General features: G+C 38.4%; 1 protein-coding gene across 2 annotated transcripts in view; it reads left to right on the top strand.

Annotated features, from left to right (window-relative positions):
- Window positions 1–20295, top strand: part of nlgn1 (neuroligin 1) — a 286547-nt gene that overhangs the window by 24590 nt on the left and 241662 nt on the right. Inside the window, exons 2-3 of one of the 2 annotated variants that reach the window (XM_035912635.2) lie at window positions 5095–6158; window positions 6899–6958. In XM_035912635.2, the coding sequence (XP_035768528.1) occupies window positions 5621–6158; window positions 6899–6958 (598 nt within the window). In that variant the 5' untranslated portion in view covers window positions 5095–5620. The remainder of the gene's footprint in view (window positions 1–5094; window positions 6159–6898; window positions 6959–20295) is intronic. The other variant, XM_006801992.3, reaches the window with a different exon arrangement.

Below are 20295 nucleotides of genomic sequence, written 5' to 3'. Positions count from 1 at the left end.
GTGATTGGGACCCACACCCAGTTCCACACCTTGGCTCAGGCGATTAGAGGATCATCAGGGGGTCCTTTTGTCCCTCTGTGGGGGGACACTCCCACTAGGGTTATATCTGGGACTCTCCACCGTTTGACCTTAGAACTGAAGAAGCCTCTCGGATGAGAGGTGAAACGTCTTCAAGTAACTTAAAGAAGTCCAGACGCTTTTCTTTGCAAGCTCCTTTGACTGTCCCATTTGAAGGTTTAAACTGAAAATATAGAGCACCTAAGAAATAACCTCCTTACATTGTGTCATATTCACGGTCTGTTTGTGGGTTGGAAACTAAGAATTTTACTGTTTTCAATAATTTTTCATAATTATCTCATGACATACAGACAGTCATGATTTTTTTTGTTCTTAATTGGCCATTAGGTCTTTGTAAACTCACACATGTTGTCTTACCAGGTTAAACATATTAAACCTTAAAACAAAAGGAAATGCACTCATTTCCAAAGCTAGATTACATGCTTTTAAGCATGTTTTTAGTCTATACAGATCTGTAACTTATTTTTATTAGTTTAACTTACATTTTTCCCCTTTAAAAATATGACTCTGGTTTGGACAGATGACATATGCACACAGCCTTAAAACGGTCATGAGATTTTACCCTAAATATCACTTGAAAAATGAATGGATTCACTATTGTCACTTTTTACAATAATTAAATGAGTAAAGAGAAAGGACAAAGCCATGAATAGATAAATATAAAAAAAATATTGAATATTAAAAATAAAAAATATTGAGATTGTTTTTTAGTTTTCTCTGATCCAAAGCATGGGAGTCATATTGTAATGTTCAGTTCCAACAGCCCTCTGTGTTTGCAGCTGCTGTAATTTTCCATCATTATGCAGAAAATGTGGGTATATTCCACTAGTTCCCTTGTTTGACATGATCCAAAGGGACTATTTAGCATGCTTCAGTTTGCTAAAAGTAAAAGAGGTTTAGTAGGCAATTCTTCTGTGTCCCTGAACAAATAACAAAAACTGCTGACTTTTAAAGGCGGCCAACGAAGCAGTTTATCCTCTGGCATCAACATGGCTGCCAGCATAATTTTATACAATGAATATGGATGGTATACAACTGGCCTATGTGTAAGAAAGAAAATAAGTCAATCTAGTGTCAGTCCTTTATTTTTAATTACTTTAAATTTTCAGTGTATACGTTAGATTAACTACAAATAATAGTATACTGTATATTAAATGTGGTCATGTGTTGTAGTTATTAGGATTTCTTTGAAGATGCATGGCTCCAGATATATTGTTTGTTTTGGGGTTTTTTAAATAATTTTTAAAACGTTATTTTTTTTTTAAATGTCTTCAGCAAAATCATTTGGTGTGTGTGGGTGTGTGTGTGTGTGTGTTCATAAATCAGAAGGTGACGTTCAGAAAAAAAAAAAAAAAACACTTATCCAATTCACACTCACTGGGGGCGTGGGTGTTGACCCTATTCCAGGTGTCATAGGCCAAGAGGTGGGGTACAGCCTGGAAGGTTGCAAGTCCATCACAGGGCTAACACAGAGATAGACACCCATTTTTGCATTCCCGTTTACAGCCAGTTTCATATTACCAATTGCCCTAACTGTAGCTACTACACATCATTTGACATCATAATGGTGTCAGTCCTTTCAGGAGTTTTTATTCCTTAAGCTGCTGAATTAAAGCAAAATTGAGATATAGAAGAAATACATTGACACAGTGAGAGGGCATCAGCTGTATTCAAAAAAAAAAAGAGAAGAAAAAACATTCTTCATTAGTCCCAGCTTCCCAAGCTCGACTGCTCTGTATTTCATAGCACTGTCACAGAACAAATATAGGTCACATGACTGACAGAGACATATGGGATTGACCATATGATGACCAACAAGTTGCAATACAGCTGGAGCCACACTTGTGATTGTAGGATATGTTGAATTGTAAATATCTAGGTAGGGGTGGGTGGTTAAAACGGTATACGATAGAAACGATATGAATTTGGCCAGTGGTAGAGATTTTGACTATACCATGCTACCGCAATAGTGCATGTTGATGGTGTCATCAAGCTGTGCCTGTTTTGGTCAAAAGCATTGCAGAGGCTGGAAGCAATATCATCTGCAAATTATGCCGGGCAACAGTAATAGCAAAGAGACAAAGCACGTTTTGGAATATGAGGAAAGCCAAAAACTGCGCTTGCTCCACTTCCGTACCATTGATTTATTAACGTTGAATTCTCTCGCACATGCTCTATTCCCATGTTGTTGCAGTATATTAATGACTAACCTCGTATTGTGGATGAATTATCTCAGTTGTTCTTCTGACTGAAGTTTAGTCCGTTTACAGCATCCTGCCATGTGGTTACATTTGTCCCTAACCATCAGGAACCCTCACTTTAACTTTTATCGAGTGGAAAAAAGTCAGCGCTCATCCTCCAGCTTCACTTTGATAATGTTATGCTAACATAGCTGTGTCGCTAGCGATCACGTAGAACATCATTATATACCAGCTAGTCTAACTTCAGTAACCCTAAAAGTCACTGCTGTTTAGTTTTCTGTTGGAAGTGATAGCAGAGCTGTACATTTTAATTTTTTCAGAAATCTCTCAGTCAGAACATATTTAGGTGGAAACTAGCGAGCTAACTTCCTGCTAACTTCTAACTCCGTTCAATTTAATAAATTCTGTTTTCATGGATGTCTGACTGTTAAACTTAATTGTTGTACCTGGTAAAGCAGCAACACTGATCGTTTTATTAAAGATGAAAGAATCTAGACAGTTTCTAACTCTCAGTGGAGACAGTATTCGTTTGACTTTGGGACCTGAAGACGACGGAGTTTTGGACCCAGATTACTCCACGAGGCTCCTGACTATGGTAGCCGTAATGCTCCGACGATCCAGCTTCGTAGCTTACCAAAGTCGTACTAAAACATTTTTGACAGATTTTTGAGGGCCGTGTACCACATAAAATCGGTTTAAGGTCAGTAAGCACAACCAGAATTCATACAAAAGGCGCACTGTCGATTTTTGAGAAAATTAAAGGATTTAGAGTGCACGTTATAGTGTGGAAAATACGTTTACGGAAGAAAAGAATATATCTCCATATATATCGTTACCGCACATGCTTCAAATTATACCGCGATATGGATTTTAGGCCATATCGCCCAGCCCTTTTAATAATTTAGTCATTCATTCATTCATTCATTCATTCATTCAAGCTGACCAATGAACTTGATTTATCTGATTAAAATTTAAAATAAATATAAGATAAGATAAGGTAACCTTTATTAGTCCCACGCGTGGGGAATTTGTTTTGTTACAGCAGTGGACAGTGCAAAGTTACATAGAAAAATTAGAAAAAAATAAACACTGGAATAAGATATCAATAAGATACTGTACACAACTGTACACAATAGAATAGAATAAAATATTATATACAATTGAATAAAATAGAATACAAATGCTATATACAATTGAGTTTAATACAACGATGTTGAAGCAGAAAAACTATACAGTACAAATGCACCTGACCTTGAAATACATCAGTTACCTGAACCTCTCTTTTTGAGCATTCAGATATGATGAAAACCATGTGCAATGATTTATACTGTAATGATTTGTGCAGTTTCATAGTAAACTGTCATGTCAAACTAGGTGTAATGTCTGTATTTTTTTGGTAAATAAATAGAAACAGTAACAAAAAAAATAATTCTGCAAAGCCATGTTTCTCATTAAAACCACCACCTTCTGACTTCAAACAGAAGCACAGCATTCACTCAGAAATATAGCAGACAAATTTTGACTTGCAAAAAGACACAGAAAACATTGCAAGAAAAAAGGAGGACTCCTTCAGGTAAAACTGAATATTAAATGGGAATGGCTTTTCCTTCATCTTTTTAATTCACTCATGTACAGTATATGTATCACATAGTAGGAGTGATATGTACATATACTCTACATATCACTCCTACTTTTCTGTACATGTATATCTTTGTGGCTCAAAGCTTTTTTTAAGTTGGAAAAAATGCCTCATATTGCATTATGCTAACACAATATTTTCACAAAATATTTTATTTTTACAAAATATTCAGTCTTGCAGGATAGTGAACATTAACTGGGGCTGGGTAAGATATTATCAGATATTAATATGTAGGCTTGTGCATCAGTCAACTTAGCCTCCTTAGATTTCCTGTTTGTGTATGGACACTTAGGTTCAGGTTCTAGTCTTCCCTCATTGTCGTGTTTCTTCAGTTAATCACAGTTGTGCTTGCTTGCATGATCAATCAGTCTTTCATATACAGATATACACATATACTTTAAGGAGTATAACATGTTAGTGTTTTAGTGAAAATGCAGTTCTGTGTTAATTTTAGCTAGTTTGACAGTTTGCTGTGTGTATGCAGTTAAACAGGATTACCTCAGTGTATGAAATTGAAGGTGAGCTCATCCAGATGGAACAGTGACTACTAAGAAGTGTGGGAAAGGTAGAAAACCACATAGTATGAAGGACATACCTTCATGTTCAACAATTTCATGCACACACACAAACACATAGTTGCGTAAAGGGTGAAGTAAAAATTGTTACCTTGTTTCAGTTGGAATCATTTTGTGCTACTACCATATATCTCATTAGACAGACTTACTGAGAGAATGGTAAAATAGGCAAAGTTTGTGGGGAATGTTAATACAAGGTCTGTGACATGACACAAACTGTAGCCACCTGTATGAAGTCCCTTGCTTTCATTGAAATGACCTGTGGCTTTGACTGTAAGCCTTGTTGCTGCTGGGATCCAAGTTAAGGTCTGTCTAAAAATCAGCCCCTCTCGGTGGGATGGAGTGTCACACTGTCGGTAGTGTATACAATTAAACTCTACATTATAATTTGTCGCCATGCATGCTGATAGATACCTTGTGTGTTGCTGAGGAATGTTATCTCATGTAACCATCCGTGCATATGGGTATGAGACAAATTAAATGGCATGTCTACTATGCTGTGAAGTAAGAAAAATAATTTTGTAAATTTAAAATGGTACTGGTTAAAAATGATCATTGCCTTCTTAGTGTGAATGCTAAATGTTTGTTTACTGTGTTGCAGGGGACCAACTTTGGACTTGACTCTTCACAGTACAAGTACCTACTAGACCCACTGCACCACAATCGCTGCTTCTGCCGCTGTACATGGCAATATGGAAACCATCATCACTGACTGGCTTGTCTATCTCCTGAGAAGTGGTGCCTAAATATGAAATCTTCAGTGTTTTCTTCTTTAGTCCAGTGATTGTTTACAGGACCTTTTTGAGGAATATATTTCCATACTGTGAGGAATATTTCACAGATTTTCTTTCACCAATTTGGAGGAAACTGATGGCTGCTACAGTTCTACTGGATGCTTTGCAGTGCTTTGGTTTTAAAACGGATCATTAGCATCCACAACCCTCATTTGCTCCGGAGTTACCAATTTCCTTACACCTTACTTTTGTATGAATGTCAGTTTTGTGATTGTGTTTGTGTTTGCATCTGCATGGTATAAGTGAGAAAAAGGAAATAAGGAGTTTGTTTCACGAGCAAGAACTGGCCAAAAACAGAGAAAGCAACCAAGTGTAAAACGTGGGACAGCAGCCATGTTCGAGTGGAGGCAGCATTCGAGGATTGGATGTCGGCTACTTCAGAGTGCTACATGTGGGAGCAGAAGCATGGGATATGTAGGTCTAGAAGGTTCCTTAAAGGCTGGCTGGTGGGTATCCACTCTAATATGGCTGGGATTGCTGCTTCTGCAGGCATGTCCAGCTGTTGTGTTGGCTCAGAAACTTGATGAGAATGACCCAATAGTAACCACAGCCAATGGCAAGCTTCGTGGTATCAAGAAGGAGCTGAACAATGAGATCCTGGGTCCTGTCATACAATTTCTGGGCGTTCCATATGCCGCTCCACCTACTGGTGAACGCCGCTTCCAGCCACCTGAGCCAGCGGCACCATGGCCTGACATTCGCAATGCCACACACTTTGCCCCAGTGTGTCCCCAGAGCATCGTCGAGGGCCGTCTGCCAGATGTCATGCTGCCAGTGTGGTTTACCAACAGCATCGATGTGGTGTCTACCTACGTCCAGGACCAGAGCGAGGACTGCCTCTATCTTAACATCTATGTTCCCACTGAGGATGGTGAGTTGCCTGCAAGCCCAGGGTAGGATGGCTGAGTACAGAGGGAGGTGGGGCAGAGAGAATTAAACCCACAACCTTCTGATAGAGGGGGGAAAAAGTGTTGTTGGGGTGTGTTGTTACTATGTGAGAGTGAATTTCTGTTTCTGTCCTTGTATGTCTGTCATTAGAAGGGAAAGCATGACCTTGTGCATGTTAAATGTGCATGATATTTCTTATACTACATGACTGTGCAAGAGTGACGTGTGAAAGAGAGAACAGTGTGCACACTTTTAATTTCACTCCACATCTGCCTCAATATTTTTTCTTCCACATTCATTCTTTCAGACTTTTTGAACAGATTTTCCTCTCAGCTCCTCTTTTTTCTCATTTCTTTATTTGCCCTACAGGCCCCCTCCTCCCCCACTCTCATGTCTGCAGCTCATCATAGCGTATTGTGCTCATCCACAATGGCTACAGTTCATTAAACAAGACAGTTGTTGTCATGATCATCACCGATTGATTTGGCTGACTGGCTGAATGACTGGCTGGCTGGCCGACTGATAGAGTGAATACTGCTCTGATTGAGCTGGTATTATTCATTCTTTCCCCCTGTCTTTATTTCTCCCTTCCTTCCTCTCTAAGTCTTTTTCAGTCAATCAGCGCTGCGTGAGTGTTCATGTGTGCGTGTGCATGCCAGCTCCTGTGTGCACTGCGCGTCCAGGGGCTCCATGTTATTCTTTAGTTTTCTATTCATTTTACAGTCAAAAGAATATCCAAGGAATGTGCCAGGAAACCGGGCAAGAAAATATGTAGACAAGGAGGTATGTATGATCTGACTCCAACCTATACAATGCCACAGAAAGAAGAACATGCTGCAAACAGGAAGAAAAAAGAAGAGCTATATGTTACAGCATGAGAGAGAGAGACTGAGCGAGAGAGACTGAGATGGAGAGAGAGATGTGAAATCAAGGTCTACAAATTATTCAAGTCTTGACTCTGCTGGTTTTTAGAATGCCGCAATTAGGAGACGGGGCCTTTTAAAACACTACCTGAAAGTGAATTTAGGGCCAATTTAAAAAACCTTAAGAAGAAAGTGGAGATGTCAGAAGCAGTATTCTCACTGAACACAGCTACTGCATTTCAGAAAGTATAAGTGCGCACATCAGGAAATACTTTTTTGTCATTTGACAGGTCTTGTAAAGATGCTCTGATATACTCAAGGTAATAACAGCAACATACTTGCATCTAAAACCCTGAATAAGACAAGTAATTTGCAGACCTTGTGATGGTTGATAGATGTGAGGTGTGTTGCACCACATCCCCAGTACTCATGTGTGCTCGCGTTGGTCAGCAATAGTGGGTGATTTGATTGGCTGCCAGATCATAGGTCAGGAGGTGTGCAGTAATTATGGCTGATGTGTCGCAAGATAGCAGCATATTAGATCATACACACTGTCACAAACACACATACACACACTCACAATGATGTAGTTGTATGCAGTGTTAAATAAGATGAGCTCAGGCTGGACCTTGACTGTGTAATCTCCATTAAAAGAAAGCAGAGCTATGTTCTGGTTGGCTCTGGCTACTGTATCAAGCGCTGTTTCATCAAGATAATGTCCTCCACCTCCTCTCTGTCTTTCTCTTTTAGCCTCTCCCTTCTTGGCTGTGTGCGCACTTTTTTTCCGTATAGATATTTTTGAGTCAGAGTGAGTGACAGAGAGAGTAAGACAGAGAGAGCGAAAGCGAGAGAGGGGGAGAGATGTGCTGACAGCGTCCTTGATAAGTTCTGGGTGTTAATGTCATTGTCTTGGCAGCAGTCAGCATTATCGCTTTTTGTATATTTCCTTTTTTCGTACTAAATAGATACGTGCACATTATAAATTCACTGCTCTTCTTCGCCTCTAACATGTTACACATACAAATACACTGAAAGGAAATGCACTGACAGATTACAGAAGCGTATATATTGTTCACACACCATGGGAAAATCATAATTCAGAAAACAAGATTTTGTGATTTGATAATAAAGGGAGAATAGCTGTGAAACACAGTGTATTGCACAGAAAAGGAAAAGCAGAAATGTCCCTTAGTTACAGGAGAAGTTGCTTTCCTTGAGTTTGTTTCTGTGTCTGCAGTTTTGCAACCCAGTAACTATGCACAAAGTTGAAAATAACAATAATTATTTTTACCTATGAAATTTTTAAATGCAGTACTCCCACTGTGGGAACAGTCCTGTTCCCATATGTTCAAAATATATGTGATGCAAGTTTGTTTACTTGAAATTTTGTGTTTATTGACCTAAAAAAAGAGAAAAGTTTCTCAGAGCAGATGGTTGAAGGCTGTAATGACCGATAAAAGTGACATGAAGAATACAGATCCTAAGACAATACTCGATGGTGTAGAGAATTAAACTTTTTTTTAAATATATTTTTTTGTTTTTTATATTAATAAAATTGATAAAAGTGAAATTTTAGCCTTACGTAAAAGGCACAGGTTGGAAGCAATTTTTTAGAGACTAAAAAGTGACATTTATCGACCAGAACTTAGTAGTCTTACATCCTAGAGACATCACTTCTGACTGGTAAATTAAGTGTAACTTTTAGAGGCTGAAGTGCTCAACTTCATGTTTTAAAATTATATTATCTTTCAGAACAATACATTATCTAAAGCAGTATGCCTCAATTTTGAAAATGTTAGTACATCAGTTGCTTTCTTGTTTTCCCAAATAACATTTTATGCAAAAAAAAACCCCAAAACAAAACAAGAAAAAAACAATTTTGATAAGAGATGATGCCATGGATATCAGCCGATCCAAGCAATCCATCTAAGTAGATAGCCAGTATTCATGTAGTTCAATCACTGTGACATTGGAAGAAACTATCAGATAAAGAGACAGTAAAATTACTTGAATTCTAAGTGTAATCTGTAAGAAGTCATTATTCTGAGGATTTAATTTCACTATTTACATTTTGTGCATAAACATGGAGGTAGGTGACCAACATCTAAACTGAGGTCTGACTGATGGAGGGTCACTCCTTTTTCGTCTTCTGCTACTGGCCTGCGATTTACATTTGACTTTTTATTAATTGTTAACCAAACACATCTTCCCCAACTATACCTTTTCTATAGTTTGTCATAAGAATGGGTTTCCCATAATGTTAACCATATTGAAATCTATTCGCAATTAAATTGAATGTAATGAGAATTTTCAAACCTAAGGCACTGAAGAAAAAAATGGCTTTATAGTGTCATCCAATATTGACATTCTTATGTGGCAATAGTTCTCTGTGCACCACTGTGCTGGGCAGTTGAGCCTGGGTTGAACACCAAATCGCGTCTTGCTACTGATGCTAGCCACGGACATCCAATTGAAGTCTGCACTTTTCAGATGAATATTTCTAGGCAGAAACGACTAAAACGTACCACACGTTTCATTTCTCAGGAATCATGCACGTGTATTGGGGTGGTGTTCTTCAGTACATGTGCATGGCTTCTATATTCAGATATTACAATTAAAGTGTGCATTGTTGAGTTACTAGCCATGCTGTCCAGGCTGGGATATCAGTTTTACAGCATCAGATAATGTTTTCTGGTACATCATTAGAGTCTAATGTCAGTTCCGCAGTGACGGTGGTGGTTTACTTTAGAGGCAAAAGCTATTTCAGTGGATACTTTTAGAACTTTAGTCATTATCAGTGACACAGTAGTGCAGTGTACTCAGTGGTGCGTGGGGTGAGTGGATAGATTATGGTGAGTGACTAGGTAATTTCATGGCTAGATGTGTGCAGCCACAGTGATGGATTTTATAACATGTTTGGATAGGAAGAAATACATTTTCAGGAAATGGGGTATTATTAATCAAATCAACTATAATGTCTTCATACAAGTGACATATTGACAGACAATACACTACAACAATTTTGTGATAAAAAGCACATTTTAGCTCTCAAGTTTTTCCAAAAGAAAATGATGAGGTGCACCTGCAGAATTATAGTGAATATGTGAAACTTAGGATTTCATCTGCATAGGTGAAAATTTGGAGGGCAATCTTACAGTGTTCCCAAATGCTTCAGCATCCACTGATCAATAACTACACGGTTACTGACAGATCTGTAGATAACTTATGATGCACAAAACACATCGTGGAACATATATACTGTTTATTTTCGGTTATAGTTCCGTAACAGTTTGTATAACACTCATACCTTCAGCTAACATGAAATTCTGATGTGCTTTTGTTAATGACTGTTCTGCACACCAAGCATGGAAGACTTCTTAATGGACAAAACAAAGAAAAACTGTATGACTGAGGTGATTAGAAGGAAAGCTAGCGATGGAAAGCAATGAAAATATATGACTGTGTTAAAGAAGAAGATATGGGGTAGACAAAAACAAAGTAAGAGCAGGACACACAGCCAAACAATAGAGCAGCGGTGAAAGTGAAGAAGGCAGAGTGTAATTGTTGTGGGATTCGCCTCTTTGTCCACATAAGGACTATTGTACTGTCCTGTGTCACACGGGTTCAAAGAAATCTTCTGTGGTTAAAAGTAGTGCTTTTTGATGTCTCTGGGATGGAGTATGGCCATTAAGTTATCACATGCTGGGATAGTGGTTTCTGTGTTGAGATCAGAGGTAGCAGCTCTGTGGTTGGTCTTCGTTCTCTGTGCATGCATTCACAATTCATTTCTGAAAATGAAATAAATGAATATGAGTGGCTTGAAATTCAATTATGGAATTTCAGACTTGGGTTAAGTAAAACTCATCCTGATGCATGAGTCATATGTATTTATGGCTATGGAGGGCCAAGCCTTCAGTACGTTTGGGGGAAAAGCTCTTTTTGCTGCATAGAACACACTCAATACCAACTCTGGGGGGAAAAACAAAAACCTTTTTTGATAAATAAGATAAATCTACAGACTTTTTAATGATTTCCAAAAGAGGAAATGAAAAAACAACAACAAGGAAACAAAACAAAAAATAAATAAGATAATGCAGTTTGAAGGAGACACTGCTGGACATTTTAATTTCATTTCTTATTGCCTGTTATATATTTTTACTACTCTTCACATAAGGCCAGAGCTGACTCAACTGTGTGGGTTGTCAAAAGACATCATGACTACAAGCACAAGCCAATATGGAAGCAGATGTGATGTGGTGAAGGTAATATTATTTAACACAAATCTTTACATTTCAATCCATAAGAACAAATGTCTTAAACTCACATGCTGACAATATTAGCACAGAACTGTGTCACAATACTGAAGGTGTTTTTTCTTTAACAGCATGTGGCGAGACTGTCACTTTGTTGCTGCTTCAGTGCTTTAAATGCATCTCATTGCATATGACACTTTAGCTATTACTGACAAAGTTCAGTAATAGTTTTCCTGCCTGACCAAGGATTTGCTCAAAGAAAATGCATGGTGCTGTAAGCATTGAAAATTTGCATTGGCAGTTTTGAATCTGGACAATACTAATTTGTACAAGTTTAAGCTGTCTTGATGTTAAATGATCAACTTGCACTCTGAATAGAGCATTTTATTTAAAAGGCCTTAGCGCTTTGGTTACCATGTGAGAAAATAAACTAGCTGCACATGCTTTGTAATTCAAAGGAAAGTTGGTTCCCAAATACACAAATAATATTTTATTACTAACAGCGATGGTACAGTATTGGCACCACTGCTAAGTGCTGTTAACTTTCTTCCACTTATTGTATTCAGGGTGGCAGGAGCTTATAACTGTCCTACCGTGAGACTTGTTACACTCTGAACACATCACCAGTCTGTCACAGAGCTAACACAGACAGAAAAACAACCATTCACTCTCAGGTTCACACCTGCGATTACGTTTAGAATCTTAGAATCTAAAAGAACCCCACACATGATGTTGGGAGGAAGCCAAAGTACCCAGAGAGACCCGTCACAGACTTGGGGAGCACACGTGAACCCCACGCTAAAGGCCCCAGACTGGATGGAACCCAGCAATACGTTAGTTGGGGTTTAGATTCCAATTGTTATGATTGTGCCTTGTGATTTCTAGGGTATTTGTGCTTGAGAACAGTGTTGAGGTTGAGCTAAAAATGAACCACCATTGTGGAACTCCTACTGCAAAATCATATCAAGCAAATGTTGAGCTACACTGTAAGTCATAGTTTAAGAAAGACAAGAAACCGATTAAGGATGAGGACGTGTATATTTTATCGTAATAAACTGTTTATGGATATTCTAAAAAAAACCTAAGATAACAGTATAAAGGCAACCAGACAGCTGGCTATCTTATACTGTAAACCTTATACTCTAAACAGCACAATACTGTTTTGTACAAGAGGATATTGCTGTTATCATTCCCAATAGGTAAACTGTAAAATTACATTTTTATGCTGCCAATGTAATTCAACAAGGTAATTTCTATGCACAGCATTCGGTCTTGGTCTAGAATCAGTGTCACTTGGGGTGGTGGGGTTGTCTGTTTTGTCTGCTTTTCTGATTCCCTTTTTCTTTCTTACATTGAATGTAAATTTAAACTGCAAACTTGACCTACTATCCCAGGACATGTACACACTGTTTAATATCTCCAGTAGTTCTCAAAATATTTTAAACAAGTTGTATTGTTCTAAAATTTCTTTCTGCTGTCATCACTCCAGAGGGGTTTAGAACAGAAGTCCTACTGTAGATACGAATTCCGTCAAGATTCAGTGAACTTCACACATTGTGAATGTTTGACTGTTTTTTTCCACAATTTCCCATTTCCCTCATTTCCTTGTTCTTCTCGTGTCTCTTTCCATCCATCTTGGTTTCCCTCTGTACAGGTTGGCTTTTTCCCTTGTGTCTGTCTCTGTCTCTATGCGTCTTGACCTTTTCACCCTTTACCATCTCACTTTCCTCTTATGTCCTTTTCTCTTGCTTTTGTCTCTTATTTTTTTCCTGTTATTCCTTGGGCTTTGTCCTAGTTTTGTAGTTGTTGAGGGACGATCCTTCGGGAGGTGGCATGCACACATGCCTACAAAGACACACAAATGGGCAGGAATAGGCATGGCCCTGCTTGTGTTTGGGTTTCCCTTGAGGGCCTCTGTCACCTCCACTCACAGCTTAACTTTTCCACACTGGTATTTCTTCTTATGTTAGTGTGTTCTAGTCTCTGTGTGTGTCTGTATGTGTTTGTGTCTATACCACATACTCAGTATGTGGTGAGCTTGCCAATTCCAGCTCAGCCTAACCAAACTTTCAAATTACTGTGAGCTAAAAACAACAAAAATACTGAAAGAAAAAGACAATTATGTTAGATTATGACCAATTTCTTGTGAAGAGTTTAAAGTTTAACATAGTTGTACTAAAACCCCAAAAAAGGTGATTTAAAAGTTGGCTGGTGGGACAAACTTTTAAATTACCTAATAACAGTCGTGGTGTGGTCTACTTATTTTTTTAGCGCTCTATTCATACAGGAAAGTCATAACCAGAGGACCTCAAGTGAAATACCCCCTGCTGTCTGTGTTTTTGATGTGCAAAGACTGTTTCACTTGGATATACTTGGTCTACTCTGGTCACCAGCTAAGAACCTGCACTCCAGAGTAACTTGTTATTGCCAAATGAGCCGCCTTGTGCAGGAAACAGCAAAGGGAACCTTACAAAACCAAACTAAACAAACTGAACTACATCAACATCAATCACATCATCCCTAAATATTTTATTTTCTTGGAACCAGGAAAGCTCTAATTTAGTACCTTTTATCAAACTTGCATAGTAATATTTCTCTGTAACAAAATGTAGTGTATTTTTAATTTGAAACTTTAGTTCAGGTTGATATTCCTGTATGGAAAAACAACTTGTTTTAGGGTTTTTTGGTATTTGTTGTTGTTTTGTTTTTTCAGCACTTCCAGGTAGAACTGTTAGGAGTGTTGCTTTTTATCAGTTGTTCCTGTACAAGTCAGTGATTTAGTTTTCACACTGGCAACATTATATTCTCTTTTCTAGTCAAGTCAATTCATTTATATAGCACATTTAAGCACAACAGACATTGATGAAAATGCTTCACAGCACTTTGATTGATCAATTTGAATTGATCAATTTCAACAGGATCAATTTCAACAATATATTGAAATTGATCCTGTGCTTCAAAGAAGGCTAGTGCAATTGATTGGCCGAAATATTATCACGCCTCCAAGAGTGTAGCAACAGCGTTTTGAACCAGCTGCAATTGTGATATTAGTGTTTTGCTCAGTCCGATATATAATTCATTGCAGTAATTCCTTTGTGTGGGATTATTGCTATGGGTGTGGCTAACACCATGATCGTTCACATGACGTTTAAGATATGATGACATGGGCTCAAGATCTGAGGGGTCATGGAAAGTGAAATTGTCTGTCATTGATTGGGATGAAACACTAACATGGTGGTTTTATTTTCATTAACTTTCAGAAATTTTTTTAGTCAGGTTTCAACCTTAGCTAAACAACAAATTAATAAATATGTAGAGGACTTGGTGCCTGGTTTAAAAGGCAGATATGTCTAATTTTTTATTTTATGTTTTTATTGTTTTTTTTTTAAGAATATAGAATGAAAAAAGGACTGGACCCTTGAAGTATACTACAGGCTAATGGGAAGAGTGGGAAGAATGGGAAGAATGTTAGAAGAGTGAGTGCCAATACTTGTATTGCCACTTTGTCTTGTGCACATGACAATACAAGTATCTAAGTACAGGGCTGTAGGCTAATTTTTCAACTGCATCGCTTAACACCGCAGTTTTACATGTGCACATTTTTTGAGGGGGAAATTGCAGTCCATACAGAAAATATTCATTTCTAAATTATTAACTAACAATCCTTGTGCTTAAAATGCTTTGGCAATATTGTAGAAAATGTTAAACTTAATCATCATCATGGCCTCCTCTGACGACCTGTTTGCTTTGCATGCTGCTGAAAGGCAGTGGGGAGAGGGGACACTTGCAGTGCATTTATTGCAGCATATAATGTGTTTTCTGGATACACTGTGCTTTTTCAGCATTCAGAGGTTGATGGCACTGTGTCAGAGCACTGGCTATGAATTTCATACGTATCAGGCCTTAACTCAACAAAAAAGTTATCAATAGTTCTTTTCATCTTTTCTTATTACCCACAGCTACATCCACTTCTGTCAGGCCTAGGTTGCTCACTAGGGCTGGGTATCATCACTGATTTCTATAATCCATTTGATTCCGGTTTCTCAAAGTCCTGATTCAATTCAGTTTAGCCTCAGACAGTCAGAAATATTATAATTCTGATCATTTATCAGTACTGATACATGTGAGATTTCATCAGAATTGTGAACATCACAGCAGATGCCTTTGTGTCAAAGTAACTGAGAATAAAACACAGAAAAACATGAAGGAGATTTTTCTGACCTGACTTTTTATAGCAGATAACCTTAAAAATATTCTGCAATTTTAAAAAAGTTTTAATTTCTTCAGTATTGAACAGCAGAAATTAGTCTTTGTTGTCCGAGTCATTTAAGTAAAAAAAAAGAAAGAAAGACAGCAGCCGATGGCGCTGTAAACAACAGTAGACTGGTGGGTAATAAGCGAATGAATAATGCAGAAAACAGAGATTTGAGACGGGAAACTGTTCTTGAAGTACAGAGAGAGAGAGAGAATGAGCTGTGCATGAGCTGTGATTTTTATTGTGGTGGAAGCAAAACAGCAAAAGTCAGAGGGAATTCATGACGACATTTAATAAATGTAAAGCGTAGTTTGCTGCTTCTTTTGCTGCTGGCTCGGTGAATTTTGGTTGGAGAGAGAAAAATACTGGTGCAACGTAGATATGGACATTACTTTTATTTTTATAAAGAGCATGATGGTAAAATGGAGACTGCTCTAGGACAGAAACGACTGCATTATGTTGCTAACATTAAAGGTGGGCAAATCGATCGAAATATCAATGGAATCAAGCAATGTTCCCTCTAATTTTTCATGTGTCTGAGCGAATGCACAAACTCCCTGAACAGTCCCTTGGACAACAGCAGACGTGTGCACTGTGGTCACACCAGCATCGAATCCATCCAAGTTACATGGTTTATTAAAATAATCAAATCACAGCATTTACATTTATGTTAGACTACTTTTAATTAAGTGCTTTAGCCCACTTACAATGAAAATTTAAAAAAATCTTGTTCATGACCTGCATAGGATGTTAACACTATTGGAAGTAAAAATAACTTGAACTCCAATTTTGAAAATACAACTTTCTTTTTTCTTCATCTTCCTTTTTTTTTTTTTTTTTTTTTAATAAAGCTCTGACTTGTATTATGAGTATGAGTCTGTGGTCTGAGAGAGAGTCCTATAACTCTCTGTCTACAAAATACAGTATATAATGACCAATGTTGGGCAATTAATTATTTAGTTACTTCTACAAAAACATAACTGAGTTTTGCAGCCAAGGCATTTTTTAAAATAAACATTTCAAACTATTTACAGAACAATCAGCTGTTCTGCATCAAATTTGATGCCACACAAATTATTTGTGCCACTCCAAAAAATCATTTCTGTCCACTATGAGATAAAAGAGAACAACAGCCTGATACCTGCAGGCCTGACAACAGGAGATGTATCACTCCTGTAACACCTGTAACATTCAGCAGTCGCCTCATTGTTCTGACACACACAACAAAACTATTGACTACACCAGCGGTCTCCAACCTTTTTTGCGCCACGGACCGGTTTATGCCCGACAATATTTTCACGGACCGGCCTTTAAGGTGCCGCGGATAAATACAACAAAATAAAACTAGTACTGGCACCGAAAAAAGAAGATTTATTCATAACACACGTGAAAACACCCAGGAAAACCGAGTTAACGATAAAAACGATCATTTTCTGATTGGTCGACATGGTACATTTTTCGACCAATAGGAAAGGGTTTTTCTGGTTTTGTTTTTTCTCTCAGATGGACAGCGCTTTCGAGCGTTTTCCTTATAAAACGCTGTTTTTACCGTTTCTTCCCGCAGTAAATATAAACAATGATAGTATTCAGAAAGAAAACCAAACATTGCATATATTTTATCATAACTCTGGTTTTACGTGGCCTATCAACACAATTTAAAAACTGATATAAAGTCCACAATTTTTCTGTCAGTTGTTCCGTCTGTCCTGCTCACATCTCCAACGGTTGTACACGTTGTCATTAACGTGGGTTCACTCCACATCAGCCACGCCGCTTTGCTAGCTAAAACACCGGTGTCGGCACATGAGGACGCTGTCATAGCCTGTCAACGACATTGATTAGCTGCATATATACGAATGTGAATCACATTATTGACTGCTACCGTATGGGATAAATTGGCATCGTTCTAATCCCATACGAGAGCAGCCAGTCACTTACTGACTAACACTGCAAAACAGAATTGTTAAAGTATTCATTTTAATTTCAATTCAGGTTAGGTTTTTTTTTTCTGTACGCAACGCAGGTTTTCTGTGCACAGAGACCGTGCCAGCAGTGCGCAATTGCGCACCGAGCAGCTTAGAGGGAACATTGGAATCAATACCCAACACTACTCTCCCCCAATTAGCTGCCTGAATAACTTAAAATTATTGGTACTGATATCGGCAATACTGGCCCTGTAATTACTTGGTATTGGATCGACACCAAAATTTGTAGTGTGGGACATCACTACTGTGAATGAGGGAAAGTGTGAATGTTGAATGTTTTTGTTGAAATGTCCAGGCAAGTAAATACATGTTAAATAACAAGCTATATGTATTCAAATAGCGTAAATTAACACACAACTTCAGGTTTGTTTTCTATATGAGAATTCTTCATAATTAAACAAGTTGTCTGATGGCCGTTATCATTACGAAGCTGTACCGGTAATTTGAAATACAATAACAAATTAAATGTACAAAGTATCGGTATCGGATCAGTATCGTCGATACCAACCTGAATTTTAATTGGTATCAGATCGGAAAGGAAATCAGTGGTATTGCAAATCACTAGCTTATTCAGTGGTCCCCAAACTTTTTTTGCTGGGCGCCCCTTTGTTTTACAAGAAAAATGTTCTCGCACCCCCCCCCTCACGTGCGCGCACACGCACACAAACACATCCAACCACACACATATTTTGCTCAATTGCGGTTTATTTCACACCTCAAACATTTAGTAAACAATTAAGTAATTACAAGTAATCTGCAATAATTTTCAGGTAGTAAAAAAATAAACTACTAACTCTTTTAGGCTACGTCCGCACCTACCCGGATATTTTTGAAAACGCAGCTGTGTCATCCACACGTAAACGGCGTTTCGAATCACCGAAAACGAAGATTTTTTAAAAGTTATTTTTTGCGTTTACGTGTGGACGAGGAATACAGAGTTCGTCACGCAACGTCAAAGGTATGTGCCTTTTTTCACGTCACGCTGTGCGCCACGTTATTGTTTACATGATGTCATGAATCACTGTGTGGCAGGCAGGAGTTGGACCCAAGATGCAGGCACTCAGACTCGAGGGATGAACTCAAACTCAGCTTTATTTGCTGACAGGGGAAAAGCATACAAAACTAAACTAAACTGGGAAAATATAAACTCATACTTTGCAGAGAGGCACACGAGGAAACACACAGCTTGAGGGACGACGCGACACTGACTCAGAGAAACACAGGGTTTAAATACACTGGGAAGTAACGAGGGGAATGAGACACAGGAGGGCACAGCTGGGAGAAATCAGGACTGACGAGACAAGGAAGCAAAGCAGGACACATTCACATAAGACACGGACCTTCAAAGTAAAACAGGAAGTATGACACAGACTTAGAACCGAGGAGACACAGAAACATGAAAAGCAAGGGATCAAAACTAGAAACCATAGAATAACTCACAAGTACAATAATACAAAAATCACAAAGAACTAAACACGCTGGGTCAGGAGACCCAGGACCCTAACACATGAGATGAATTGCAGAATAGCAGATAGTCAGATTAACAGTATTTTGTCTCTATCTTCAGGTTTTACATGTTTATATATACACGCAGTTACTGCCCCTCCATTTAGAAAGGCAGAGGCTCACTGTGTGATTATTTTACATGTAGTTGTTTTTCTCCTGTGTAATAATATTCAACATTGCTATCAATACATTTTTCAAAAAATGTCTCTCTGTGCAAAATGGGTTTAAAAACATAAACAGCTGTAGGATACTGTTTGTCCGTTATTTAGACAGGGGGAACAAATTCTGGCAGGATGAGCCTGATATTATTTGTATCCCGCTGTAACTTTACTGTATAAAGAGCTAACATCTCCAAAATGTCAAGAGTAGTTAGTCATTACAACAAGTGTTTGTGAAGTAAAAATGACGAATGTGGGATACTGTTTGTCCGTGATTTGAACAGCCCAGCGCGTGCTCCCCTAGGAAGGGAAAATCAATTATGCAGGGAGACCTACCTTGGCACTTGTGCAGGTGAAGCCAAAGGGAAGATATGCTTCACCATATTTTCTAGTCTTTGGCTTAGAATGAAGTTGGTTTGGAAACATATTCAGCTATGCTTCATCTCCTGCTTTGCATTTGTGTGGGCGCCCGTGCTAGCAGCATCTAAGCGTTGTTGTTGTTCCCCCCCCTTTTCATACCGCGCCCCCCCTGCAATGGCTCTGTGCCCCCCCTAGGGGGCGAGTCCCGCACTTTGGGAAGGTCTGAGCTAATGCAACTTGTACCTGTACAGACAGCATGCTAATGCTAAGCTAGCAAGAGCCCCGAGTGATGTTAAAGCTGAGTGACTGCTGACCAGCCCAGCACTGTGAGCCGTCATTTGTGGTGAAATCAGTCCCTGCTGATCTTCAACAGGTTTACAAACTAAAGGCTGCAGCTTCCATTTCTACCAGTTCATGTTTCTAAAGTAGAATCACTGTGGCGATCATGTTAAAGTCTCTTTGTGCTGGTTTTCATCTTTGATTTGTGTACTCGTCTAGGTTTTTTGTATACCTAGACAAAGGTCACGTGTGTCCTCATTAGTTCAGGGACTTGTGTTGGTGTGTGGGGCTGTAGCCTGTAGTTTTATATTGTTAAATGATAATTATGAGACAGTGTGTTACAGATCATTTTACAGAATAACATGAAAGCAACTTAACGAGTAGCACAACGACTGTCTTTCTCTTGGGTGTAATTAAGTAGCGAACTGCATTACTTTGACTTTTTCAGACATTTTTAAAAC

The sequence above is a fragment of the Neolamprologus brichardi genome, chromosome 23, assembly GCF_056152115.1.
Source record: "Neolamprologus brichardi isolate AB-2024 chromosome 23, ASM5615211v1, whole genome shotgun sequence".
NCBI lineage: Eukaryota > Metazoa > Chordata > Actinopteri > Cichliformes > Cichlidae > Neolamprologus > Neolamprologus brichardi.
The sequence above is the reverse complement of the archived record's forward strand: the minus strand, read 5'-3'. Positions and strand labels throughout refer to the sequence as shown.